Source organism: Atractosteus spatula, chromosome 27 (genome assembly GCF_055471065.1).
Source record: "Atractosteus spatula isolate fAtrSpa1 chromosome 27, fAtrSpa1.hap1, whole genome shotgun sequence".
In the NCBI taxonomy this organism is placed as follows: domain Eukaryota; kingdom Metazoa; phylum Chordata; class Actinopteri; order Semionotiformes; family Lepisosteidae; genus Atractosteus; species Atractosteus spatula.
The window spans coordinates 1,039,582-1,066,867 of record NC_142732.1 but is presented as its reverse complement, the minus strand read 5'-3'; the positions used below and the strand labels follow the sequence as shown (position 1 = coordinate 1,066,867).

At 46.3% G+C, this 27,286-nt stretch overlaps 1 protein-coding gene across 1 annotated transcript in view; it reads left to right on the top strand.

Moving 5' to 3' along the window:
* The window catches only part of col26a1 (collagen, type XXVI, alpha 1), a 38,625-nt gene extending 11,591 nt beyond the window's left edge, over positions 1–27,034 (top strand). Inside the window, exons 4-14 of the mRNA XM_088906610.1 lie at positions 12,297–12,358; positions 12,557–12,653; positions 15,409–15,498; positions 16,610–16,759; positions 20,756–20,857; positions 22,149–22,201; positions 22,937–22,999; positions 23,478–23,513; positions 24,415–24,471; positions 24,759–24,843; positions 25,277–27,034. Of these exons, the coding sequence (XP_088762736.1) occupies positions 12,297–12,358; positions 12,557–12,653; positions 15,409–15,498; positions 16,610–16,759; positions 20,756–20,857; positions 22,149–22,201; positions 22,937–22,999; positions 23,478–23,513; positions 24,415–24,471; positions 24,759–24,843; positions 25,277–25,452 (971 nt within the window). The 3' untranslated portion in view covers positions 25,453–27,034. The remainder of the gene's footprint in view (positions 1–12,296; positions 12,359–12,556; positions 12,654–15,408; positions 15,499–16,609; positions 16,760–20,755; positions 20,858–22,148; positions 22,202–22,936; positions 23,000–23,477; positions 23,514–24,414; positions 24,472–24,758; positions 24,844–25,276) is intronic.
* The last annotated feature ends 252 nt before the right edge of the window (positions 27,035–27,286 follow it).

Here is a 27,286-nt window from a genome sequence, read left to right as displayed (position 1 = left end):
ACCAGAGAGATGGGGTCGTGGAGAATTGCATGTGATGCTGCAAGATGGCATGGAAGGAGACGAGAGCATAGATCCGTTGAAGGGTTAACCTTGCGCAGGGCCCATAGTGGAAAAAAGAAATTACAGCAGAAAGAAATGTGCATATTTTTTATTGTTTGCTTAACCTTTGTAAATGCATTGGCAAATGATTCCAAAACAGTTAGAGTGTTTAGAAAATCACATCCATATGGTGGGGTGGAGGCGGCTCCGCCGGTCCCTGCGAGGGGAGATTGAAGCCGCTATCCCTTGCCTGGGATGCAAGGGGAAGGAGAGAGCTCCCAGGAGGGCAGAACGTCAGGACGGCCGTAGCCGAGAGGAGGCTGCTGGATCCATCAGGATCGGCCGGCTCTTTCTCTCTGGGGTCCCACAGCCAGCACTGGCCCCCCCCACTTGGGACGAGCCCCCTGTGTGTCTTTCCCACACTTTCCCCATTGCTGATTAGGAGGTGACAGCTGGCTTTCCGCAGCATTCCTGAGCAGCACTGGGCCAGTAGGACAGCCGGCCCTTTGGCCGATGAGAAAGTGAAATCCACAGGGATCTGTGAAGGAAGAATCGCTGAAAGCTTCTGGAGAGCTTTTAGGTGCTTCACTATCATTTAACTCAATCTGTCCCAAAGAGGTTTTACTCTTCCAGTTATAGCATGATGCAGAATTCTGTCTTTGCGGTTAAAAAATGCAAAACCCCCACTACTTATGCTTTCAGTATAATTGAGAATGAACTTGCCTTGTTACATTTCAAGAAAGCAAAGGGGCTTACTTTCAGGAATGGGCCCGGAGTTTGATCAAGCAGATCGAAAGATAAAGGATAGTGTCAGGCTCTCAGTGGAGGCTGTTGGTGGTGTTTGTAAAAGCTTAAAGGTTAAATGAAGTCAGTTCATAGCCAGCCAGTTCCTGCAAGACACAAAGGAATGATTGGCACCAATCCGCTGTCCAGACACACCAGCAGGGTGAAAAATTATCTGTGACCAGTCAGTGCTGAGCACATTGGACCTCATTCACGAAGATAGACTAACTGCCCACAAACGACACATGTAAGCAGTGTCTTATTGGACACAGATAGTAACCATAAATACTTTGTATGCACAAAGGTGAGTGACTATCAGGTGGACCTAAGGAAAGCACTAGTACAGCTACACGTGTCTAAGTAACTCACTTAAGATCTAAGCACAGATCAGAAGAGATGATGTCCCATATTAGGACATGCGATGCTGTACATAGGCACCACTGATTATTTATATCCTGATGCTTCTTTCCATGATTTCTTACTCACCCTTTCACTTCAGCTCTCGTGCTTCAGATGTCAGAAGATCTTCTGTTAATAAGGTCGGCGACTAAGGGGTTTTCTACAATGAGAATTATTGCAATTTATTTCATGTTTGCCTTTTCTGTTTTTTTGCTGTATGCTGGGACAGTGATCTGTAGAAAGATTTAAAGGGCTCAGGAGTCATATTTATTCCATTTGAAATGGACTTTTGCTGCCCTTGATCTTTTCCAAAACCATGTTTGAGCCATTTAAGGCACGCGGATGGTTCAGCAAATTTATCATTTGTAGCCCTTTGAGTCGGCGCTAAGACGTTCAGGAAATTCCCTCAGCAGTCGCGAGAGATGGTTTCCAGGGCTGTGTGTGAGAGTGGTCCTTACTGCGCAAGCGGTCACTTCTCATTACCTCAGAGTGGACAGCCCGGGGGCCCGTGTTCCGCCGGAGAACGTGGAGGGTGATTGAGAGCTCCCCCGTCTCCCTAAATCCAGACGGATAAATGCTTCCAGATGAGAGAGGCTTTCTCTTTTTTCTACCTCGCATCTCCAGGTCATGTCTTCTCTTATTTCTGCTTTATTGGAGGCAGCAGCCAGCCGCCTGTCCATTCTGAGTTTAGTCACCTTTCATGAAGCAAATCCAGAGCTCATCGCTAAGCTCTGGGCACTGATGAGTGCAAAGAGCGAGAGCTGTGCAAATGGACACCTGGTGGCAGAGCCAGGTGCAAGGGGCTTATTTGATGAAGCATGCTAATCTGGATTAACCCTTTGGAATTTTAAAGGCACTGCAAACCGGTTGTGCTCTCCCCTGTGAGCCTTGTGATTTCTGGGGGTGGGTGGTTCCCAAGGGATTCACAACGGATTGAATCCCAGCCAGCAGTGAGCCTAGACTTTCAGGAGTGCTCCAGTGGGGCTGTGTTGAGTCACAGTGTCAAACAATCACCAGCCCACACTGCCTACTAAAAGCCACCATGTGTGCCAGGTTTGTAGCTAATTCACTCCCCAACGAGTATGATTGTTCAGTATTTCATCTGAAGGCATCCCTGCAATCTGAAAGCAGGGCTGGATTCTGTGGTCCAGTCTCAGACTTCAATTACTTCGGCTACCACTGGCAAAAGAAGCTGGTGTTGCACTGTCATGCAAGATTCTGTGAGTTCCAAAAATGGAAAAAAAGCTAGAATAATGTGCTGTCTGCACCACGAGGCTCTTCCTGATGGAGCACAGGTCCAGCACAAGGGCATTTTACAGAGACAGACACGATCTGGTCTGTGTAAAGCCTAACGCCTGAGACTGAGTTTAACAGCACGCTGCCATCCTGCCCCAGAAAATCTAACCACTTAGAGATGGGTCTCAATGGAAAGAAGAGACTGTTGGTTAATTATTACATTGTTAAATTATAATGAAATAATCTTTTTAATTTATAATTGGTATTTTTAATGTGGAATAGCTGTAATTATTTTTACTCCTGCCCGGCTTCTGTTGCTTGCCGGGACAGGCTCCAGCTCCCCCGCCAGATTCGATGAAGTGGTTAGAAAATGGATGGATGGCTTACTCCTTTAATTTATTTATTTTTTTAAATTAGAAGTGCCAGTATTTTTATTATGCCCACCTCATCTGGAAAGCTCTCAGCCTTGAACCCTGCCACTGCACATGGGGGAATGTCAGCACATCTTTGTGAACGTACTGTTCTAACCTGGTGTCTGTTGGTGCAGGAGGCTGGCTTGCACACAAAACTGGCAGCATGTAAAAGAGGAAATGGCTCGACCCGACATGCAACAGGAGTCTTATCCAATTCCCTCTTCGTTTACTGAGACCGAGGACCTACTGTAATGTTGGAGAATTGCCAGGCTAGTTCAATCACCTAGTGAGAGAATTTGATTATTAATAGTTCGCTTTCACATCCAAGAATTCATAGTGGTAATTGTTCTCATTAGTGTCTTCCTGCGTTTTATTATTTTTGTATATACCTTTGTTCTGTTTTTCCAGAACTTTTGCAGATATTGTAAGAGTCGGTAAACTCCTTCTTAACCGAATACAATTAAGACAACATTTACATTTACAATACAAACTTTCATTGGGCATATACATAAATCATTTGAAACATTATTGTGGGACAGGCCCACTGTCCATTCCTCGGGCTGTGACAAGAGATCACGTACTGGGCTCCCAGCCCTGTCGAGTTTCCTCCTCCAGTAGGATCGGAAGCTGCTGTGATTCTGGCAAGTGTGGGAATTCTGGGATTAGATTTGTTATTTGAGCATTTATCACAGTGCCGCAGAAAGTGTGTCTCTGTCTCTGCTTCTCCCTGCTGGCAGTGGGAGCACAGCCTGTCTCTGGGAAGGCAGGTCTGCCTGTGTCGTCCAGTTTCTATGGTCAGCCTGTGGTCAGTGTGTCCTAGTGGGTAAGGTAGTGTTGTGTGTCTTTAATTCCAGCTGTTTTTCTTGAGCTGTCCCAAGGCTGGTTGGTGTCAGTGATATTTAGGACCAGCTGGTTTTTCTGCACAGGGAGAATGTTTTTACAGAGGTCTGTGTGCAGGACAATCTTGGTCGCAAAATGTCTAATACAGTAAGGTGGATTTTAGCAACTTTTTATGTCATCTAGAGGTAAAAGAGTTAACAAAGCATTGCTCTGTGACCTTATGCTACCCATTCAGCCAGTGGCGGAATCGTGCAGTGTTTCTTATCATAATATTCCCCGGTGGTGTGTGATTGTGTTAATGACCTTCCGTCTGGACTGATGGCAAGCCCACGGCGGGGCCCTGGCTCCCACAGCTGTGGTGTGGCATAGTTTCACTTTCAAAGATGTTCATATTATTTCTGTTCGTCCTCTGTCTTGCGGATATCACACATGCATGGTTTTGTAAGACCATGCACATTGTCAGACACAGGGCTTAATTCTTTTCTTGATTTTGCAGATGAGCTAAAATGTAAATATGGCATTCCCATTCAATAAGGAAAGTACAGAAATGCCAAGCCCAACATTTTTAACTGGGGACAAATAATCATGGGGTGATGGGACGGAACAGTATGAATCTATATGTTTGTTTAATGCAGTAGCATGTAAACTTTGACCACAAAGTCGATAAAATCCTTTACAAACCACCATTTGTACTTTAAATGAAATATTCTTTCTGGAAATTAGTATTGATGGGAGTGGTATTTGAAGCTTGTTTGGCTCCAGACAGAAATAGTGTGATCCATTTTTGAAAGCGGATTAAAAAGCAGTGCAGATCTAGCAAAGGGCAACCGAGATACGGAGAAATTGTTTCTGGTGAAGCAAAATAAAAACCACAAAAGCAATTCTAGTGCCTCTTTAGTTCGGAACCAGTACTAGACAGTGATCCCACTTTTTGTTGGTATTGGTGTCAGGAATTGATTGATGTTAGAGTTGCGATATTAATGTCACATTTTACAGCATTGTGTGTGAGCAAAACCAGACAGACATTGAGATCCTTGTGGAATGCAGTGAAACAAGTAGAATAGAGACAACTGGTATAGAGACTGCGGAGTGAACAGTGTGTCTTTGTCCAGCGTGTCTGCCACAGGGCATGTGAACTCAGGCTGCTTCTGGTGATCAGACAGAGGGAGGATTACTACTGGCTGTGCAGTTTCCCCAGGGATCTCCTGACCACAGTGAACTGGTGGCACAGCCCAGATTCATATCAGCAATCATCTGGCTGTAAGGGCAGAAACCAGGCAGTGTTTCGTCTGGACTGTCTTTGTAAGGAGATGCTGGAATGCTATTTGGCGTCCTGAACATAATATTGATGTTGAGGAGTAGGAGTGAAGTCTGGATGGTCTTGGACCAAAGTGAGCATGGTGTCTGTACGGCTACAGGCTTCATTGAATTGGCAAAAGATATACTGATAATCAAACTGAGATGCAGAACTCTTCATAGGGAAAGCATTTGCTTTTAAGCCAACACCTGAAGCTGTGGGGTCACTCTAGTGGGTGAATGTAATTCAGAAGAACAGTGTGATGCTGTAACATCTAGACAATGCTGGTCCAACACAGGCCTCCTGTGTGCACGTTCACAAGCTAAAGGAATTTCGTACTTCTGTCTCTTAAAATGCCCTCTCTTAAACACTTGCTTATTCTAAAAATGTTATTGTTGGCGTGGGTTACAGCTGTAAGCTTTTTTACTGCCATTGGTGAAGTGTGGAATTTCTCCTGCAGCAAAAACTAAATACCTCACACCTGGTCTATGCCAGCTGATAGTAAAGTATGGTTTATTTCCATGCCTTGCTAAGGCAAATGTTAAACGTGTGTAGCCCCTTCTGTTTACGTTAAAAAGGGTGAGATGATACTGTCCTCCTAGACATTGGTGCGGCTTCTCCCCCACCACTGCTGAGCAGCTGTCTGGAACGTGACGCCAAACATCGAGGCAGCTGCTGCTCGAGTAAGTAAACATACCGGGCTACAGGTTGTATTGAAATAGAGGAGTGACATTAGCAAGATTTTATTACTGCCATTATCATCTGACGTGCTGTGAGCAGAATACAGCAGTCCTTGATTGTTGCACCTTTCACATGTGTTTCGTTGGCGCACCTGCCATTAAATTATTCGGACGGGCGGATCAAGGAGACGAACAAGCTCAGACCTGCCTCCTCGGGAGCCACACTGTGTTACAGTAGTGGGCCGTTACTTGATTTGACATGTGTGATTCTGGTCTGATGTCCTTAGCCGATGTGCATCGCTTACCTGAATAAAAATTGAATTTGACTCCTGTGGTAGGCTGTAGTCGTCAGATCTCAGGAGCTAAGCGGGGCTGGGATGGGAGACCTCGAGGGAACACGAGGGTGTGGTTGTAAGCGGTGGCACTCCTATAGGAGGAGCCATCCTTCGGATGTGACTTGAAACCAAGGTCCTGACTACCAGGCCATTAAAGATCCCCTGGCATTGTCTGGAGGAGTGGGTGTGAGCCCTGTGTCCTGGCTAGACTCCACTCTGGCCTTGAACTATCTGACTTCCCAAAAGTTCCCTCTTAAATCAACTGGTGAAACGATTTCTCACCCCTGCCCCTGATCTGCTGGTGCAGAATGGCTGCTGCGTGTCACCCATGGGGGTACACTCCACTGGCTGATGACATGGGTTCCCTGATAGATGTACTGTAAGGTGCTTTGGTATTCTAATGGAAGTGCTATACAGCTAAAATGAATTATTAACTAAGATTGGCTTTTTTTCCCCTCCTGATTTACCGTTTATCCAAAATCTGCATTGTATATGTGGCAGGACTGAGGCTGTGCCTGTGATCATGTTCACATAGGCTCGGAGTAGACATGCTTTCAAGACTGTGGCCAACTCGCACAGGCCAAAAAGAACAGGTCTCCTGCAGGGGGACGATTTCACACTAAGTTTCGAGGGGGTGATGTCACTCCTGCAACACATCTGGTGCCACTGAGGCCTGTGGTACTATGTGATTGGCACAAGGAAAAATGTCCTGTTATTTTTGCACTTTTGAATGAAGTGTATTTCAGAGCTTGTGCACCACTAAGGCTGTTCCCCCTGAATGTCCTTGAGCTTTGAAACCCGTCCTCTACACTGCAGACATGACACTGAATAATGAAACCTGAGTTAAAGCCTTCCCCTGCTTTTCGGCTTTGCAGAGATTGGGATTGAGTACAAAACACTTGAGGGATTTCCAAAAGTGGTAAAAGAAGGATCTTCTGCTTCTCGGAGGCAGGCTGAAGGAACAGAACCATTTTTGTCTTGAACAGAGAAGATTATGGGGGGACCTGATACGAGGACTGGATTGAGAATCCTCAAGGTCAACCCAGGAGACTCCTGTCAGAGTCAAACACGAACCAGAGGACACAGCATTTAAAACCAAGCCCAGGGATCACATCTTTATCTACCAGCACTTCGGTCAGCTGATGAGATCCTTAGATCAATTTGCAGCTAACTGCAGAAGGGGCTGGATGGGCCATAGGGCCTCCTCTCCTTTGTGACCATTTTCAGTTTAACCGAAATTCCCTTGCTTCCTGTCGCTCTCAGGCCTTTGGAAGCTGGTGACATGCAGGGTCTCCACTGGCTCTTTTGGCTGTCCTGATCCCAGTGTGCGGCGGTGTCCGTGCGCTGCCCTCCGGCCTCCCTGCAGCCGGAGAGGACTGGGAGCAGGGATGGCGGCGCTGTGTGGCAGGAGCCGAGGGGGCACTGCCACTCCAGTGTGACCATGTGTTTCTGATCAAGCCCCACAGGCCCAGACAATTCATCTCCTCTGTCAGGGCTCTCCGCAGAGGGGGCACTGGAGGGCACGGGCCTGGCCTGACCCCACTAATTCCTCCCAGACTGGGAAGGGAGGTGTGCGTGTGGGTTTGACGCTGGGGGATGTTTTCTTACAGCAGAACGGGGGAGATGTGTGGAATGAACAGCAGACAGTTTTGCTGTGCCAGATACATCACAAGGCTGTTGCTGAAACCTCCTTATAGTTTGAAAGGATACTCTTAGACTTTCAGTCATGCACTCTGTTGAGGCTGTTTTGGATTTGTGGAGCTAAATATCTCAGTCTTTACTTGAATAGTACAGATATATAGGAATCAAACACGGAACTAACAGTTACCTAAATTCCTAACTATTTTGTGTGGAAGAAGGAGGGAGAAATGTAGACTGTGGGAGTGTTATGATCTATAATTCCTCCACCCTTTGCCCTTCAAAACTAAAGCTCTTAGTACTCCATAGTAGATAACAGTTACTCCTGATAAATTAAAAAGAAGATGGAAAAGAGATCCTTTGGACAGATGATCTAGCCAGCAGTACGAGAATGACAAGATCACGTTCTATTTATCACAGCACCCATATTTGCAGAGACGTGCTTTGTTGAGAATGCTCCTGCGCGACTGTTTCTGGGAATGGATATGGGATGTGTCTCCCTCTGTGAGAGGTCCTGGGTTCTGTGTGTGTTTGTGAGAGAATACGTTTGTGATGCTGAGACTACAGACCTCTTTTCTGGGGCATCCCGATATCGGCCATTGCATTCCTCTCAACTGGGGGTTAAAGGATGTGTGTAAAAATATTAATAAAAGGCAACTGTCCTTCTAGTGTTACAGCCCCTCACCACCATGGGCTTTAGTGGGGTCCCCTTCCTACATCTGGAAAACATATCTAAGCCTTGTTGCCTTGCAGCTGGTCTGCAATCTCTATTGCCTTCAGATTGTGCCTTTTTTATTGCAGACTCCTGGGGGAGCGTCTGTTTTCTTCTTTTGCTTTTATACTTTCTGAGGATCTAAAGCTGCCTGCCATCCAGCAGTTTACTGTTGCAGATGCGCGAAGCGAGCTGTAAATTGTGTTAAAACCACAACCCTGGGCCTGAGTCACTGGTGAGACATCGTTGAATCTCAGGCCTGTGCACTGATGAGAGCTGAAGAGCCTTGAGGATGCGAATCGCTATTGTGATGTTACTGTTAGCAAACCTGCTGTTAGTCACTGTCCAGCAATCCATTCATCCATTTTCTTTTTCTTTATGCAAGCAACAGGCTCAAGGCAGGGTACACCTGGGAGGGGATATCAGGCCATCACAGGGCACACACTCACACCAGGGCCAGTTTTACCAGAAGGCAGTTAACCCACCAGCATGTCTTTGGACTGCCAGAGGAAACGGGAGCACCTGGAGGAAAATCATGAGGACACAGAGAGAACATACAGACTCCACACAGACAGCACCTCAGCTCAGGAATTGAACCCGGGACCCCAGTGCTGTGAAGCAGCAATGCCAACCACACCGCTGCCTTGCTGCCCTCCAGCATTCCAACTCAGCGTGAATTTTAAAATGGAACAAGGCTGTTTTGATGCGAGAAAAGCGAGGCATTTAATCATTAATAAGAAGGCAGGTTTTGATCATCTGCACCACTGTTGGCTTTGTGGTCTCAATTTAATGTTTTTATCAAAGCATATATGTTTTATAACATTTTCAGCAAGATGGTGAACATTTAGTTATTTGAATCGGTACATGAAATGAATTAGATTAATGTTTTTGGGGGGTGGTAAGTGAATTGGATTCATTCTTCACCTCTCATTCACAAAAGTGTTACCAGAACTGCAACATCTGTGCTAAGAATTGTCTGAACAATGATGAGGCAGGTAAATGGCATGTGGAAAAGCACAATTAGGATGTAATCAGTTAATTGTTGGTTAATCTAATAACTTAAATAAGTATTATTAAATCACTTTGAAACATCTGTGGTCATCAGACTCATTCTTAGAAACACCATTCTGGAGAGATGATCAGATAAAGGCATTGAGGACTAGTTGTCTTATCGATACCTGACTGTTTGAGGTAACAGAAAGTCCAGATTTCAGCTGGAGGCCTCAGTTTCCCTCGTGACCGTTTCCCCTGTCCTCTGAAGTCCACATGTCAGGATTGAGTGATGTTTATCTCTGGGGGGAGATGTTAAAGTTTCTTTATGAGGTTGGGAAGACTTTTTTTCTGTCAGGGTCAACTACAATTTACTCATTCTTTATTGCGTTTGCAAAACCGTAGGTTTTTTTTTCGCCTTTCAAGGGTCACCTGCAATTTCCTTGTTCCCTGAGCCCTGCAGACAGAATTTCATTAGCAGCTGTCTGAGGGGTCTCTCTGGCTCCTGGATGGGCTGTGGGGGCTCCCGTCTGTGTGCAGCGTGCTGGGTAAGACGGCCAGCTCTGTGCACATCCAAGCCTTACTCCTGGTGAAGCTGAAGGAACCTCAGTCTGGGCAACAGGGTCCAGACCTGCTAGTTCATTTCTTAATTAGGTGCAGAACAGCAGCTATTATCCTTGTAATTGAAAGCCTATAATTTGTTTGCCTGGAGGACCGGTGGCTGAGGTAGAAGCCGGGTTGCAAGGTGATTCCCTGCTGAAGCCCCAGTCCTGTCACCTTGAGACCACCTCTTGCACTCCCCCCTCCTGGGTGGACATGACACAGCCTCCCTGTTGTAAACAACACAGATGTAGAAAATCTGCTTTGCCAAGTGACAGACGGGAGGAAGTGTGACCTAGTTTTAATGACACGGTGTGCAGGGAAGTGTATTGAATCCCCCACAAACACATACACATACACAATCACAATGGGCGAGTATTTTATTTTAGCCTTCCAGCAAAGGAGCTCTTGAATATTGAATATTTGCCCTTTGTGAAACATAGTTAATTTTGAGGTCCACGTGCGTCGTGGCTGTGCTGTTAATGTTAAATTGCTAGGTGAGGTAAAATAAGCACACTAGCATTGCTTACAGATCTGAGCTCCAGATCGCAGGCGGTTTTGGCTGTTGTCGGGCAATCGCGGCTGCCATCAGGCTCGGGCACACAGCGGTGATCTGAAGCCCAGCAAAGCAGACACAACACAGACAGCAGCGGTGAGGACACGAGGCGCGTGTGGGTGGAACACCTCCCTCCAGCTCTGACTGCTGGTTCCCAGCCCGGTGCTGCGTGGGGGCTTGTGGTGGGCACCGTGCTGCTGGAGTGTGTCTGCAGCGTCTGGGCATGCAGCGGGGAATGCCGGCAGACAGACAGAAAACAACTGCTGGAGGGAGGTGGGGGGTCCCGGGCTTCTTACAGGAGGTCCAGGGGAAGGAAAGGTGGTGGGGGCACTTAGCGGGGGACATTCTGCATTTTTCTCCCTATGAGTCACTCCGGCACAAGGAGGGGGTTCTGCGGGTCTCTCATTCCAGCCCATCAAAGCCTGCCCCTGGCTCACGTACCTCCAGGGTTAGTGCTGGCAATGGGATCTCTGCATTCTCAACCAGGAGCGACACCCATTAGTCCCTTCTGCCCTGCTTGTCGGATGCAGCTCAGGGTCTGTGACCTTCTGAGATTTAAAACTTGCTTCCTGAAGCAGGAGTGCTGTCATGGTCGTCATCCCTCCTCTAGAGGGCGCTCCTACCCTTTTCTGTGTTGTTCTTAGTTCAGTAGTTTCACCTGTGTCTCCTCCCCTTTGTCTTATTTAAGCCCGGCGTCTCTGCAGTTCTGGGTTCAGCCTTGGAAGACGTCCGAAAGCCCACCTATGACCGGGCTCAGGAGCAGCCCGAGGGCACAGGCTTTATCACGGCGTCCTGACCTCTGAGTCCGGGGCTCGGTGCGCCTTGCCTCGTCATGGTTTTAACCTTCCATGTTCCCAGTTCCCTGTTTCCTGTTTCTCACTGTTTTCGTCTCGGATGGACCTCCCGGCATCAGACTGCGCTCTAACTACGCCTTTGGACTGTATTGGATTTGTCGCCTCGGCCTTTCCCCGTGCACCGGCTCACCACCGTCACCACCCCTTGTCTGTCACCCAGCCGAACCTTGCTGTGTCTTCCCTGATGTCCTACTCCAGTCTCTTCCAGATTATACCGTCTCGCATAGGTTCTTTAACAACGCACTTCATGGGAGTCTGACATCTCTGTTTTTTCGTGCATCTGTTGACAAGGATGCATACTGTAGCTCTGTCATATTAAAATAAGCTGCCTGGAGATAAATATGCACACAGCACAACACCCTGACTGAAACAGTTGTTGTGGGGAAAGGGGACAACCATGAAGATCCTGTAGCTGGTGTAAAATTAACAGGCTTCTGGCTGCTTATGGATTTTCTTTGAGTTAGAAATTCTTCTTGGAATGTTTGTCTCTTCTTTCACCTTTGTGGGACATTCTTTTATTTCCCTTCGCGTGTTGTCAGCATGAGCGTTGATGCCTCTTTCAGAATCATTGTGATTCCTGATAATGTCAAGAAAAACTAATAACTTTCACCACTCAAGTGCAAAATGAAATAGTGCTCCATATCTAATAATCATGTAGTCAGTCTTACAAAAGGATCTAATCTTGAGCTCCTCTGTCCTCTCTTTTCTGGCGCTACAGATCTTTAATCAGAAGTCAGATGATTTGAGAACAGATTTCCGATGCTTCTGCCAGCTTTTGAGCACGTTTCGGTATTGCCAGCTCACTCTACACAGTAGACTTTCGTACCTGTTTTGTGAATGTTAGCCGCTTTACTTGTGGCTGAGACATTGAGGCAGCTGGGCTGCTGTTCGAAGTGTAACTTCTGTGTCTGTTCTCTTGAGCAGAGTGTATGAACTGCACTGCCTTCGCTGACATGAACAACAGGCTGGAGATCCTCGAGTCCAAGGTGAGTCTGGATTTCCCTTTAATCAGATTGTGCGTTAGGCAGCCTTCAACCATCCTTGTTTTGTTATCGTTTCTGTTCCCTGCTGTTCTGAGAGAGAGAGAGCAGTTCTGTTACATGTGGGAAATGAACGCAGTGAACATGTGACTCAGCGCGACTCTCCGCATACGGCTTTAACCCAGCGTGTTTGTTTCGTTTCAGATTTTAATGGTGGAAAGTAGCTGGAACTTTTCCTCACCTGGCGATACAGATCGGCCCATCAGACCTGTGGAGCCTTCATGGCCTGTTGAGCCTCAAGGTTAGTGTTGAGATGCAGTAGCTCCTCTCCTCTGATCCGTTCTCATTTAAAATTAGCTGACTTTTAGGTAGCAGCTTTCATACGCAGAAGCCTTCTGGCTTCTTAGAATGGTGTAAAACCTGGACTGAGTAAAGACACCGCTTTCTCAGAGTGCAGATTAGGCTCTGTAGTCAAGGCATTACTTGTTCTGGTCTGGGCTGTATGCAGTTTCCTGGGTAGACTTGGCACAGCTGGCTATGAGCACTGAACTATTGGACCTGCCAGATGTTTATGGGCTGGTAGTACTGCTAGTGAGAGTGGCACCACTCATCTATTTGCCCTCTAAGAGCACACTGGGACCTGCTACATAAAGATTAGTCAATAGCTTGAACTAGTTTGTTTTCTAGCAGTGGTCTCTGTCTCAATATGTGGAGTGTAGTACTAATGTCAAGATGATTGCCAATTGAGCTTGGCATGATTGTCTATAATTCAATTCAATTCAATTCAATTCAAGGTGCTTTATTAGCATGACCGATGGGTACAATCAGTGTTGCCAAAGCAAATGAAAGTAATGATATTTACATGAAACAAAACAAAAATAGAAGTAAAATAAAATCTACAGACATATTACAGACATTTACAACAAAGACATATTATACAATATTGACATATTCTGTAGGCGGCTGGAGCATTATTGGGAGACAGACTCACTTCTTATTTTAATTAGGAATTGCAATATGGGGAGATGTACAAACCATTTACTTTTTCTTAATTGGCCAGTATGCCTTTAAGGCATAATTAGCTTGTTTTTTTGTGAAGTGAGTTCACATTCTTTCACAGTGCATAATAAGGATCAGCTAATGGTCAGTGATTTTATTAGACTGATAACTTAATAGTTTACAGATTTTTTTATCTGCTTATGTCAAGCCAAAGTGAAAATACTTGTTTTCAGGGCAGCAATCCATTGCAGCTTTCAGACTGATATAAAACAATTGCTTGCTCACTCAGGGGTGGAAATTCCAGTGATACTCGAACTGTGGTGGTTAATGCTCATTTTGGTGTGCATCTTAGTGCTGGGTTTACAGTGTGACTTCTCTAAAGTGGCCCATAATAAAGTATTGATTTATTTATAAATTGGTCAAATTACAGTGTTTATGGGAAAAAAGAATGCAAAGACTGTGGGATTTTGCTGAGAGCATGTGGCGTTAATGAGAGCCATCTACACAGCACCGCACATGGCTCTATAACAGGCAGGCAGCTGTTGCTACTTCTTGTGCCCACTTTAACACCTAGTGAATGTGAAGGCGTGGGCCTCTTACAGCTGAACTAGTGTGTTTTTAGCCCGTGGTCCTCCTCTGCTCTGTTCTGCTCATCTCGTAATTCAGTGGCTCACTGGTGGTGACCTCAGGACCCACAGGGTCACAGATGTTCTGGGTGTCTTCTCATCAGCTTCAGAAACATATTGTATGTTGAATTGGTGCATTTAAGCATATTGCTAACAGTGAAAAGTATAAGTATTGGAACAGTGAAGTGAGATTTGTCATTTTTGCCATGTACTGTTGAAATTTAAATATGAGGCAAAAGTACAGAATGTCAGCTTTTATTTGTGAATATTATAGTGCATACCATGTGCATACTATATTTTGATTGTATGTAATACCCCAAAAATATTCTTGCCTTGACTGCAATATTCCGTCCTCTCTCTTGATCTTTCTAATTATCCTTTTTCAGCTTTACATGTAATTATGTATATATGTATGTATTTATCTGTATGTGGTTGTTTTTAAATTGCTTTATGAAGCGCTCTGTTTCTCCTTATATTTTTCTTAATTGATATATTAAGGCATTATTTGGGTCTGTGCTTCATAGAATATCTTTAATCCATTCTCTATTGACTTCATTTCCATACTGTCCTGTTTTACTTAAGCTCTGTCTCATTACTTTGTAATCTGCTTTCATGAAATTGCAACTTTTGTTTTGGACTATATTACAGTTTAAAAACAAGTTTCAAACCCTACCACAGAGTGATCACATGAAGAGTCATTCATTCACTTCCGTTTTTCTTACTCATCTGTGTTCGGAATAATTGCATAAATACAAGTTAGTAGGAAAGCAAACATTAACCATGTTTGCCATTTTAATTTCAGCTGCCGATTTCTCTAATAGTTTTCCCCGCCTATTTGAGAAAAATTTAAATCTCCCATCATAACAACTTCTTTTGCTCACACATTCCTGGTTTTATCACAATATCTAAGACTGTGCATTATAAGTGATATCTGATTTAAGTGGTCTGTAACCCCAAACTGTTACCGCCTGAATGTCTGTTATAAATCTGACCCATCTAGCTGCTGAAACCTTTGATTTGCTTTCTGTGCTCTTTGTGGTATATAGGGCTATGCCTCCACTTCTTTCCTGTCTCTCCAGACTGACGTGTATGTGTTCATGCTGTATACTTTAGCCAAGAAGGCTAACAGTGCAAGCCCAGGCCGTTCTTCCAAAAGCTGGTAAGGTGTACCCTGCCTCACGTGCATTGCTTGCCTTGCAAATCCCCAGCTGCTTCATTAGATACTTTTTAGGAAAATGGGAAGAGGGCCGGATGGATTCTTGGCTGGAGAAGTGATCCTGGCCCAGACTCGTGAGGAGCTCCTCCTTGTGCCCTTGCTGGCTGAGCCACTCAGGAGCCCATCTCTTTCCCTGTCGCTCAAAAAAAGCTCTGTGTTCAGCGCTTTTCCCTGCCCATTTCTCTTTGTGTTCATTTTCTCTGTGTCGTATACAGGACCCCCAGGGGATAATGGACCTTTTGGACCTCCTGGGCCTAGGGGAGAAAGAGGCCCTCCTGGCCCATCAGGGCCTGTGGGACCCCCAGGTAAAAGCACCTCCCTGCCGCCGGTAATTTTTCACACAGCCAGCAGATTCAGCCCTTCCAACTCCAACACATCGTCGAGAGCGTGCAGACATCTTCTTTCTCTCCACTTGCCTACGAGAACCGAGAACGCAGCTTGAACAGGATACTGACTCGGGTATCTCTGAATGGTGCGATAAAGTGATCTTAAAAGGTTTTGAGTACCTGTGCCCTTCTTTAAACCTTTACTCACCTGCAGTGGGCTTACGCATGGAGCAAATGCTGACGGGCCTCTCTGCTTCCTGCTTCCTTGCATTTTGACACCCTGCTGCAGCTGTATTTGTGATCTCTGATCTGATTTGATTTTCTGAGTCTTTACACCCGAGATGAAGGCAGGAGTCACTCTGACACTCAGTGATTGGTGACTGAATTTGCCAGGCGTTTGACTCTGTTGTGCTGTATGCCCTACACACACCTCTTCTCGAGATCACATGGTTCATCCAGCTTCATCCATAAATTTCTCATAAATTTCATCCTGCCATTTTTCTTGAACTCTGACTCTAGTGTCCCATTCTCCCTTAACTGCCCACACCATTTCCTCTGCTTAATGCAGTACGTGCCTCTCCTAACCCCAGCACTCACCCTGCTGCTGCTTTATGGCCAGGATAATCTCACAGGTCCTGTGTGATGTTGCTTCACTATTTTATCAACTGTATACTGGCACATAAAGCTCCAATTGAGTAAGCAGAATCCATCCATTCGTTCTCTAACCACTTTATCCAGTTCAAGATCGCAGGAGAGCTGGAGCCTATTCTACCAAGCAAAGAGCACAAGGCAGGATACACCCTGGACAGGACGCCAGTCCAACACAGGACACACACAAACACAGACACGCTCACACTCGCACCGGGGCCAGTTTTCCCCAGAGCCAATTAACCTACAAGTATGTCTTTCTGTGGGAGGAAACCAGAGCACCCTGAGGAAACCCAAACACGGAGAGAACATAGACTCCACACAAGTGCGAACCACTGCATCACTGTGCTGCCCATAAGCAGGGCCCTGTTTTCAAAAGAAAAAGGTAAGGGAGCTTTAAGCTAACGGAACTCTTCCTTTCCTCTACCGTCCACACTCACAGGGCCTGAGGGCAAACGCGGACTTCCAGGTGAGATGGGCATGCCAGGCCCCCCCGGACTCCCTGGGGCTCCAGGACCCCCAGGACCCATCGGCCCTCCTGAAATCAGCTCAGAACCTAGAGGGGACGTCCTGAGGCGCATGGCAGTCGAGTGTGAGTGACCAGCGCCACATCTGCTGCGTCGGCAGAGCGGCCAGACAGGCACCATAGCTTACAGGAGTGTGCAGCGTCAAAGCCCTTACTTTTTTGAAAACGTCTCAGCTGCATGTGGGCTTTCAGTGGGGTGGGGGGGGGGGTCCCCTGTACAGGTTGTGCCGCAAACTCCTTCAGTCCAAGGTGGGAGGGTAACCCTGCCCGCGTCCACACATTAGATCACAGCGTAACACCTGCCGTTACTTCTACAAGCCATTGCACCCTTTCACTTCCTGGGCAAACTCACTTGCTCCTGCCTTATTGGAGTAGAGTGAATAGGAAAGTCTGTCCTTGATTGAATCGAGTGATAACGGCAGGGATGGTAGGCCAGTATCCTCTCAGTGCCATGGAAGAAAGAGAGTGCCCCGTTTCTCCATCTTTCACATAGAGGACGCAGATGGAGCGAGCAAGTGTGAGCCTTACTGATGACAGCACTGTAGTCAAGGTCCAGGAATAATTTGACAGCATTTATGAGATTTCAAATTGCCAAAAGGCAGAGGTTAGGAACACAAGAAAAAAGTCTGTCTTTGGCTTCTTCAACATCAAAAACCCTTACCTATTAATTTACACATACGGGCCTCTTAAAGTGGATCATTTGGCTAACAATATTGAGTCGGACTGTATATCCATATGTCAAGTCTGTCCTGGGCTTTCTTGCTGGAAAGTAATACAGGTTTGGTGTAACAGGCCTCCTGCTGCCTGTTAAGACACGGTTAAGCAGCCCGGCTGCTATTCTTAGCTTTAATAGGACAGCAAGTCTCTTTTCCAAATACCCATCTGGGTCTGAACATGAAATGAGCTGATGGAGATACACGATGTTTTGACTACTTCTGCACGTCATGGAAATAAGAAAGAATGGAGATGGTGATATCACTCGATGCATCCCTTATTTTATGAGCATTGTCACAAGATAAAACTAACCAAAAAAAGGAATGCAAACTGAAAATTGTGTTTTGGATCCGTTTGACTTTGACTTTAGGCTGCTTTCTCACGATTGTTTATTGTAGAGCCGTGCCAAAGATAACCGGTTTATTTTTAACTGCGCTGGAAGGCTGAGGCCTGACTTCTTGTATTTTCTCAGGTCAAGGTTCCCAACTTTAATTACAGTTTTTGTAATCCACTTTAGTGCTCTTGCATTTTACTTCTTCCCCTGTGGCTTTTAGCTCTGGGCGGCGCCCTTTGTAAACTCTTAATCGCCAAAATGAAGGATTGCCTTGAAGAGACGAACTGTCAGTTATGACATAAACCCAAGGAAACTGATTTTTGAATTAAGAGCCAAGTTTGGTTCATGTCTCCCTGTCCAGTTTGTACACATATACCAAGTCTCAGCGCAGAAGATGTTCCAGGAGTGATGTCACCCCCTTGAATTCCCCTTCAGCGGGAGACCCGGTCTTTTGACAGCTCACTGCTGTCCAGGGAGTGGTGCTGCGTCCACTCGGATCCACCATGATCGAACCCCTGCAGAGCAGAGCTACACACCTTACACATGCTTGTAGTTCGTCAACATTAACGCTTGTCAGGGCTCCAGGTGACCGAGACTAAGTTTCCCTGTGAGTGGGGTCTGGATTGCTACTTCCCAGCAGTCAGCAGCTCCTGTGACCTCTCTGGCCCCTGCAGGCTTTCAGCAAATGTAGTAGAGACTGACGTTCGCGAGGGTTTATTGCAGAGAACTGTCATGACTAGCCAAATTAGTCTTATATCACCAAATCCACCCCAGTACCATTGCATGATGTACTAATTCATTGGTTCTAAGCTATTTAAAATAAAATTCATCAACTGAAAGAAATGACAGTAATCACAAGCTTGTAGTAATTGGCTAAAATAGACAACATGACTAGCATGCCCTAGCACAGTCACTGAGCCAGTGAAGTTGTCTCCAGCCTGTCACTCATACAGCACCAACACAGAACTGGGGACGTCTGTTACAATAGAGAAACAAGACCATGTCTCGCGTTCCTCGTCTGTCGCGACGCAGATTTCAAAGTTGCGCTTGGAAACCCTCTGCTCTTCTTTCATTCGAGACACCAGTCGACCAGACCAAATTATGAGTAAGTGAATTTCCAAGTGTTCAATTCTCAGATGTCGAGATCCTACTGTATCCAACAGCTCCAGCCCTGGGTTTAGAAAGTGAGTTCAAGTGCATAATTCAGAGAATAAGATTGTGTACTATGCAGTGAAAATTATACCTCTGATTAATGACCTTAGACAGGAAAATGGCCTAAAATACCTGAAAAACTAACGGGAAAAAAACAAACAAACTGTTTGTTCTGCTATTTATTGCTTAAACACCAAAATGAAAAACATAAAAAATCCTTTATTATCAGTTGTCATTAGCACATACATTAACTTCCGAACCAGCGTACTACACACTCACAGTGAGCCTGTTGCATGTAGGCTCAGGGCAATTTTGTCCTTTTCATTTAACTGCTCTGTGCTGTTACTTAAAGTCAATTGCATTTGATGTTACTGTTTATGTAAAGTAGATGCATCCAAAACTTCTTCCTCTAATTTAATGCTTCAAATCAAACTCAGTATGAATACATGTATATGAATACATGAATACATTCATACTGTATTTTAGATTTTTTTATCACAGCTCCATTTATCTTTATTCACTGTTCCCTTTCCTTCTCAACAAAAGGGTTTGATTTGTCATAAACTCCCCCCATAAAAAATTCCCCTTTACCAGTTGTATCCTAGTGTTTTGAGTCACTTCTCTGAGTCCAACACTAGAGGGCACCAGGCACCCAGCTTGGCCCTGTGCGCAGACAAGCTGTATTTAATTAGGAGGCTGGCTTTGTCTAAGCCTCAGCTCTGGCTGGAGTCAGCCTGCTGTAAATCAGTCCCAATTTGTAACCTGTCAGCACAGCAGTCTGCTTTTGGCAAACGTGGCAGCCCCCCGAGCCAAAAACCTGTTCTGTAAGAAAACGAGGAGAAGCAAGGTTCTCAAACAGAGCCCTGCTGCTCCCAGAGAAGGGGTGCTTTCTGCAGTCTGCCGGAGTTCCAGAAATTAGCTCCACAGAGATCGCTCCTGAACCTGTCTTCTCATTCCACCAATTGGATGCTGGAATTACCCTGTGGCTGCATGCCGAACTTTCCTGCTGCTCCCGGTAAAGCCCTAGAGACAGGAGTACAAGGCCTCTGCCGGCTGCTTATTCCTTGCAGTGTTTTAGGCTCAGCTCCAGAGAATTAAAAAAGGTCATGAAGTTAAGTTACCCTCTTTTTCTCTTCTCCTGCCTCATAGCCTGAAGTGCAAAGCAGCATCCAACCCATTCCTGTGTGTAAGAGCAGGGGTGTCGTGGGACAGCTCCAGTTTTACAAACACCTCCAACGTTTTTTTGGAGCAGTGTTCATAAAACGTGCCGGACAAAAAAAAACATTGGCGATTCCAAATTGGGTGGGCGTGAAATGACGAATACAAAAGAGCTGAAAGAAATATTAGGTCTGCTATTTATTTCTCCATTTTGAATTTGATGTGCAATCACGTATACATTTTTACTGCCTGCCTAGATAGTCCCATACTTCAGATCAGCTCATCCTGCTCGTTGGCGATGCAGGCACCTCTTAGGTAGGATGTCTGTGAGTCATTGGAGAGCGATAGCAGTTCTGGGAAAATTCAGGGGATGTTTCTGTGGAAAGACAGCTGCGCTCAACCCCTTAATCTCTCCAACACATCAACCACACACTTTACCCGCGCTCGGCTTCGCACACTTGATGAACTCGATCTCTGGAAATAACGCAGCAGTGTCACCGCTGCGTGCTCGTCGGAGAGCTCAGCGCCAGCTGTTACAGGATAGATAGTATCTGGCCTTGTTTTTGCTAGCAGCTTCTTGATAATGCACAAGGCTGGTACTCAAGTGTGCAAACCTGTGTCTGTGCTGTGCTGTAATACCGTGGCAAGATTCAGAGAGTCCAGACGGAACGCGTGTACTAATGGGGCTGTATTTTATCACACAGATGAGGAGCACCCACCGTTTCACCACCCGGGACGCCCCTGCCACCTCTCACCCCCAGGACCTCCATGCCCCCCCGGCCTACCTGGCCCTCCTGGCCCCCCAGGTAAAAACTGGTTGTTGATAATGGTGCCACACAGAGACCCCGCCAGCCCTGATTTCATTCATCACATCGACTCCGCGCTGGGCACAGGTATTCATTCCACAGTGGCAGCTAACACCGTGATGAGCAGCTGCACTCCTGCAGTACATCCTCAACTTAGCCACACAGTGACAGCAGAGTGTCAAAATACCCATCAGCGTTCACTTCACCCACAAGAACAGCGCAGGGCTGGGCACTTGAACACGTCAGCACAGTGCTACATACGTACAGCATTAGCTGATTATTTCTGAGAGTTGAAACCGGGTGACATTTCTGAAAAGCCTTGTGATAAAATGACGTTTAAAAATAGTAAACCAGCATGGCAGACAGCGTTCTTCCTCCAGCCACTGGAGTCTGAAGCACGGTGGCCTTGGCAGTGCGTTTCTCAGGACCTTCCTCAGCACTTCAGGTCTCCCTTCCGGCCTGTCGTGAATGTGACGTTCCTGAGCCAGACGTTCCCGTGATTCTCCTATGGGGATCACTCCCGAGCTGAAAGCTGATTCCTTGCCACACACTTTATTTCGGGTTTATACTCATTACACAGGAAACACGAGCAGTTACAGCAGGACCTGATCAATGAAAGGGCATTTGAAAGAGGCTAGACTGAAGCCTAATTGAAATGGATCCCCTCCCCAGCTGCATTACTGTGTTCAAAACAAATGTTCTCTGTTTGATGTGTGTTGTGTTTTGGATTATTCACTGTTAAACAGCTAAAGTGGGTTTCAGGTTACCATGTAATTGTGCTGCATTCTTAAATTCAACACATGTGAAGGACAGTCCAATCACCTGGGTGAGAAAAGATGTATCGCACGTGTTGTGTATTAAATAGAATAGAATTCTATGCTTTTTCAAACCACTTTAAAAGTAGATCAATTTCCGATTTTTCTAATTGAACTGGCGACTGGCTCCACTGGTAAAGGCACTGGCCCCAGTGCCGTCTATGGTCACAGGTTTGAGGATCACCACAAGCCCAGGTTCTGCCCCAGGTGGGGTGGGATCAGTCAGCCAGGGCTCTCTGTGACACCTCACCGGCTCAGAGGCACTTCCTCTTCTTTCCCTGCGTGCAGCTGCAGGGTCTCTGGCACCAGGCCCAGATGTAATTGGCTATCCCAAAATTCAGGAGGGTATAACAAAATGCTTTTTCTATTTTTTTAAAAAGATTATAATTGAACTGAAAGTTATTAGGCTCTAAGTCCCTTGACTTAGTCTGGAATCTCATTGTAATCTTACTTTCCACTGCTTCCTTGTCTCTCAGGCCCCCCAGGTCCAGTGGGGCCCCCAGGATTACCAGGAATGCCTGGCCGAGATGTGAGTACCGTGACCTGCCCCCCTCCCAGAGCACAGCCCAGGCCTGGGGACAAGAGTCTTTCCAGCGCAGTGTGATATAACACACATGGCAGCCACATCGAGTTGATTTGCTTTGATTTGCTCGGAGAATAGCGATCTCAAAATAATTATTGGTCGAAAAGCTACATCAGATATAGTTCAAGCAGGGAGCTGCGTCAGCATGCACAGGCTGCAAAGAAACAAGTAAAGATTTATTCCTGCTGGAAAGAAAGGAGGCTTCTTCGGGTGTCACACCTTACCACACCTGAAGGCTTCATGGCTGAAACCTTGTGTCTCTTCTCTTTTAAAAAATTCAGGTTTTCAGTGAAATATTCATTTTAAAAAATGGGTATGTGTCATTTGGTAATCTCACAAAGTGGGACACCATAGGACGGGTCTGAAGATACAGTATTTGCAAGGTGCTGTACTTCAAAGCAGCACACCATAGTGTGCTCACAGCTGCCTACAGTGTAATGGGTCTCTCGGTCTCGACCTGTACAGCTGTGGAAGCAATTGAAAACACACGAGTGGAAATTCCATTTTGGGCAGGTATGCATGTTAAAGCAATTGGAAGCTCTGAATTTTCTAAAAGACTTTATAGATATATGGTCTATTTCTAAGCAAAATCCACTTTCGACATGAACATTAGCCTGCCCCGGGTTCTCAGGGAAGGTGGTTTTGGACACGTGTCTGATGTGGCTCCTCTGTTCCTTCCAGGCTGAGGGGGGCCAGTCAGGCCAGGTAGGGGAGCCAGGCCCTAGAGGAGACCCGGGAGAAAGGGTGAGAACACAGCTAGGAACCTTCTAATTGCATCTCTCTAACAGGCTGTCTCCTGTGACCTGAAGGATATAGATCCGAAGCCCAGCTCCAGGGCCTCCAGTGTGTGTTTGTGGCTTATACGGGACGCTTTCGAACAGTTTGCTTGGGAGACAATGGTTTCCCCAGTGAGAGCTCTTGTAAAAGCATTACCTCCCCCCCCCCGCAAGCAAACAGGCTACCGTGTGACCCCTGTCACAAACAGCTCTGAGGGAACCCCAGGAGAAGAAACTCTTTGATCACAGGTGTGTGAGAAGAACTGCTCAGATCAGCCACTTCAAAAACCAGCTCAGTCGTAGCCCTGGAATACTTCGTTTTTGAAGACCGACAACAAGCCACATCCTGTTTAAGTATGGTTTTACTTCTGGCTGGGTACTGTGCCATTTAGGAGAAAGGAAAAATGCATTAATTTCCGCTGACGGGGATTTTCCACTTCTTACAGGGTCCTCCTGGATTCACGGGAGAACGAGGACAGCCAGTGAGTATCCCAGCCTATCCATCTGCAGTAGTAAACTACGAGCTCAGATCTCAAGCACCTCTCGTAAACATGCAGACACAGAGTCATGCTGAAGATAAACCAGAGATATTGGATTACTTTTTTAATCCATTTTAAATGTGGAATTACCCATTTTTTATCTTATCTCAACCCAATCTGTATTCTCCAATTGTTCATAAATAATATTGGACTTTGCAACTGCAGCACCTGTGCCTCCACTGTCACCCACCTCGCCAGCACTCGACGAGCAGTGAGCTCCGCAGCGCCCGACAGGAGAGGCGGTGTTGAGTGAAGTGTGGCGTGTCCCCCTCTGGAGTCACTGCCAGCCCCCAGTTCCCTGGCAAATCACAGGAGATCCTGGGGTCGGCCAATCCCATTCCTACCCTGTTAGAGCTCAGCCAGTCGCTCGGGGAATCAATTATAGTCGGCTACTGGTTTGGCCCAGAACTGTGGTAGCTTAGACTGCAAGGGTGTCCCGTCTCCTGACCGGAAGGTCAATCCCAGGTAGGAGCAAGCGATGGAGCTTGCTCTAGTTTCTTCCAGACTGCTCCCAGGTCCACTCAGCCTGCTTTCCAAATGAGTACCGGGGGTCAATCCTTCCGGAGGTAACGGGCAGGCCGGAGCGTGACGCTGACCACATCACCTCCACCTCCAGTGTCGGATGGTCAGGAAAAATGGTGGCCCTTGCCCCCCATTCCCCATGGGCCTTCATGGCCTGAAAGGGGACCTGCCTAGCTACTGGTTTGGCCCACACATGATGTCAGGGGGTTAGAGCTCTGCCTGCAGAGGTGCGAGAGAACAGAGCCTCCCTGACGTGGTCCTCCCTCCAGTATGCATTGGTACCTCTGGGGTGCCTGAGCTGACGAAGTGCTTGTGTTTGCAGGGTGACCCGGGTCCGAAGGGAGAGCCGGGGGAACCAGGGAACCCAGGAGAGTCAGAGGTGAGGGAAGGAGGCTGAGACCTTGATCTAATAAGAGTTTCCAGGAGACCCAGGTTAAATGAATAGTGAAAGGACTTGTGAAACAAGTGGCCAGGTTCGTGAGTTGTAAGAGTTCACCATTCATTTCAAACACTTCACTGGATGGCAATGGCTGCTCTTTTGTGCAGCAGTTTCTAGCATGAATTCGCCAAACTCGTGTGCTGTTTAAACAACCCTGAAGTGTTCTCAGACCGTTTGCTTTGGCCTTAAAAGAATACGCCAGTGAAATCCTGCTCCTCTCTCGGAAGGTGGAGGGAGTGCAGCAGATCCGAGAGGCTTTGAAGATCCTAGCTGAGAGGGTTCTCATCCTGGAGCACATGAATGGAGTCTATGGTGAGGAAGGAAGAGAGAGGTGCCATTCACACCCCTACCAGCAGGGGGTATATTGTTACTTTATCTTAAACAGGATTCGTGCTTAAATGAGAATTTGCACTACTGTGCTGCTGAACTGAGAAACCTCAAAAACAAAATTGCGTTCATACTGTGTCCCTGGTACACACTTGCACAGACATTAACACTAGTGAGTAAAAAGCTTTACTTACATTCTTGTTATAATGTTATTCATGAATCAGTTCTTGAATGATCAAGCTTTATTGATTCCAAAGGGAAATTAAGGCGTTAAAAAAATGTAGTGTAGATGTAAATGTAAAGATGTTTTCATTCTCTTGAAAACATTATTTTTCATTTAGGAACACAACCTGCGTGTTTTCTTTTTTCTGCTGTTTGTGCATATTTGGTCTCTTGCTAACCCAGCGTCTCCCTGCAGGGGTCTCCGTTGAGCCCGGCTCTGGATGGGATGTCCTTACAGACTCCGCCCAGTCTCCTGCCGTTTCCACGAGAACCAAGAGGGGGGGGTGGAGCGATCTCCTTTCCACCCTTCTCCAGGGAAGCAGGAGTGCAGGTGCCCAGGACAGGCAGGGGCGGGGGCGGGGGCGGGACTAGTTCAGATGGGAGGGGTGGGGCAGTGAGTGAATACTCAGGACACCTACCAGGCTGGGGATGAGAAGGGGGTGAGTAGGGACGTAGTGCTTTACTGTTACTAGATTCCTATATTCTGTGATGAAGGTTCCCACATCACAGGGGTGTCTGATGTTTTGGGGGTGTCAACCAAAAAGAATAGTCTTCGATAAAGCCAGGAGGCTTTTCACAAGGATGTCCTCATTTATAGAAATACATAACGTACAACTGTTTAAGCAATGTCTTTAGTGCTTTTTCAAGTAGCTTTAGCTGTTGAAATATAGTTAGCATGCCTTGTGTCATGTACAGCGCAGTTAGCAGCCCAGAGTAACTCTCTTTGTTTTGCTTCAGTGGTTTTAACGCAGCATTAAAGTATGTCAGACTATCGTAGCCAGTATAAGAATACTGCTTTTTAAAAATAGTTTCAGGTGGTCATTCATACCAAAAGAGTATGAAGATAATTCCAACCTCCTTCCAGGAAGAAGAAAAAGCCTTAGGAGCTATGGTTTAGGTTAGCCTACATGGATTGGCCATCAGTTAGAGAGCTTCTTTTCAGTCTCATGTAAGACAAGGAATGATTCCTCATGCTGATGTGTTTTTGTAAAAAACCTGTCACATGAGGAGGCGTTGTTTAGAAACTGATAGTGTCCTCACAGCAGACAGCCCTGGGTGTTAAGTCACTGACCTGCTTGGTCAACATCAATCCTGGAACCCAATGTAGCACTGATGGATAAGAAATGTGATTCTCATCTCGCATTTGTTTATCGCTTACAGCCCTTCAGAGTATAGTTATTTTTCAAACTTTTAAAATTGATAAAGTTAGAAGAATATTAGGAGATAGTTACAGCAGTCAGGGGCTAAGTATTGAAAAGGCATACTTTGCAATATCATTCTCTACCTTTGGGAACTCAGTTGAGAAATTTCAGATCATGTGCACAATTTACCGCTTACAAACTAATGCTGTCAGAATCCACAACACTTGCATGCCTGTGTCTAGAGAAAAACAAACCAGGCGGAGGTGTCCAGGATATGTAGCTTGTCTGTGTTTGCTGGGGAAGTGCATATGTGAAATTAAAAATCAGTTTCACCTTGAGTTCTTGCTGTTAAGATAGCGCTTAAACTTTGAATATAATATGTAATGAACATATACTGTCTGTGTGATGCAAAGTCCTCCGCTGAAATTCTTGACGGGCAGGAAAGGCAGATGAGGAATTTCATCATGTTGCTGCCTTGTACTGTATGTGCTGTCCCGGGTGCTGATTACAGTGGAATATGTGTAAATATGGGTTGTGTTTTTATCTGCACTTATTTCCGTGTAACTGAATGTGAATTAGTTCGTGACCTTTGTGTTTTACCCGTCGATGTGTCATGGAGGAGAGCCCTGGCTGGAGCGACGCTCCGCTGGACGGTGCCTGTGTGCGCCAGGTGGCCTCGCGCTCTCGGTCGGAGTGTTTTGGGTTTGGATGTGGGTCTGTATCGGGAGAGAGGCGGGTGGACGTTTGTCCCGAGCGCAGTGTGGCTCAGCAGGAACAGCAACACACCAATAAACCTGTGTGAAAGAGGGAGAGTGCTTGTGTCTGTATGACTTTTTTGCACGACTTGTTTCACCTCATGCCTTCCGGGGCTTCACTGACCCCTGCCTTGGGTCTCGAGGAAAGCAGCCATGAGCTGTGGCTCTCACTGCCAAATACATAGTCGGGGTCACACTGTGCAGGCAGAAGAACACCTCGATTGGAGTAAAATGTAGCCAATGTACTGTAGGTTACCTGTGATACTATAATATTCTTGTATATATATATATTCTTGTTCATGGCTTTTG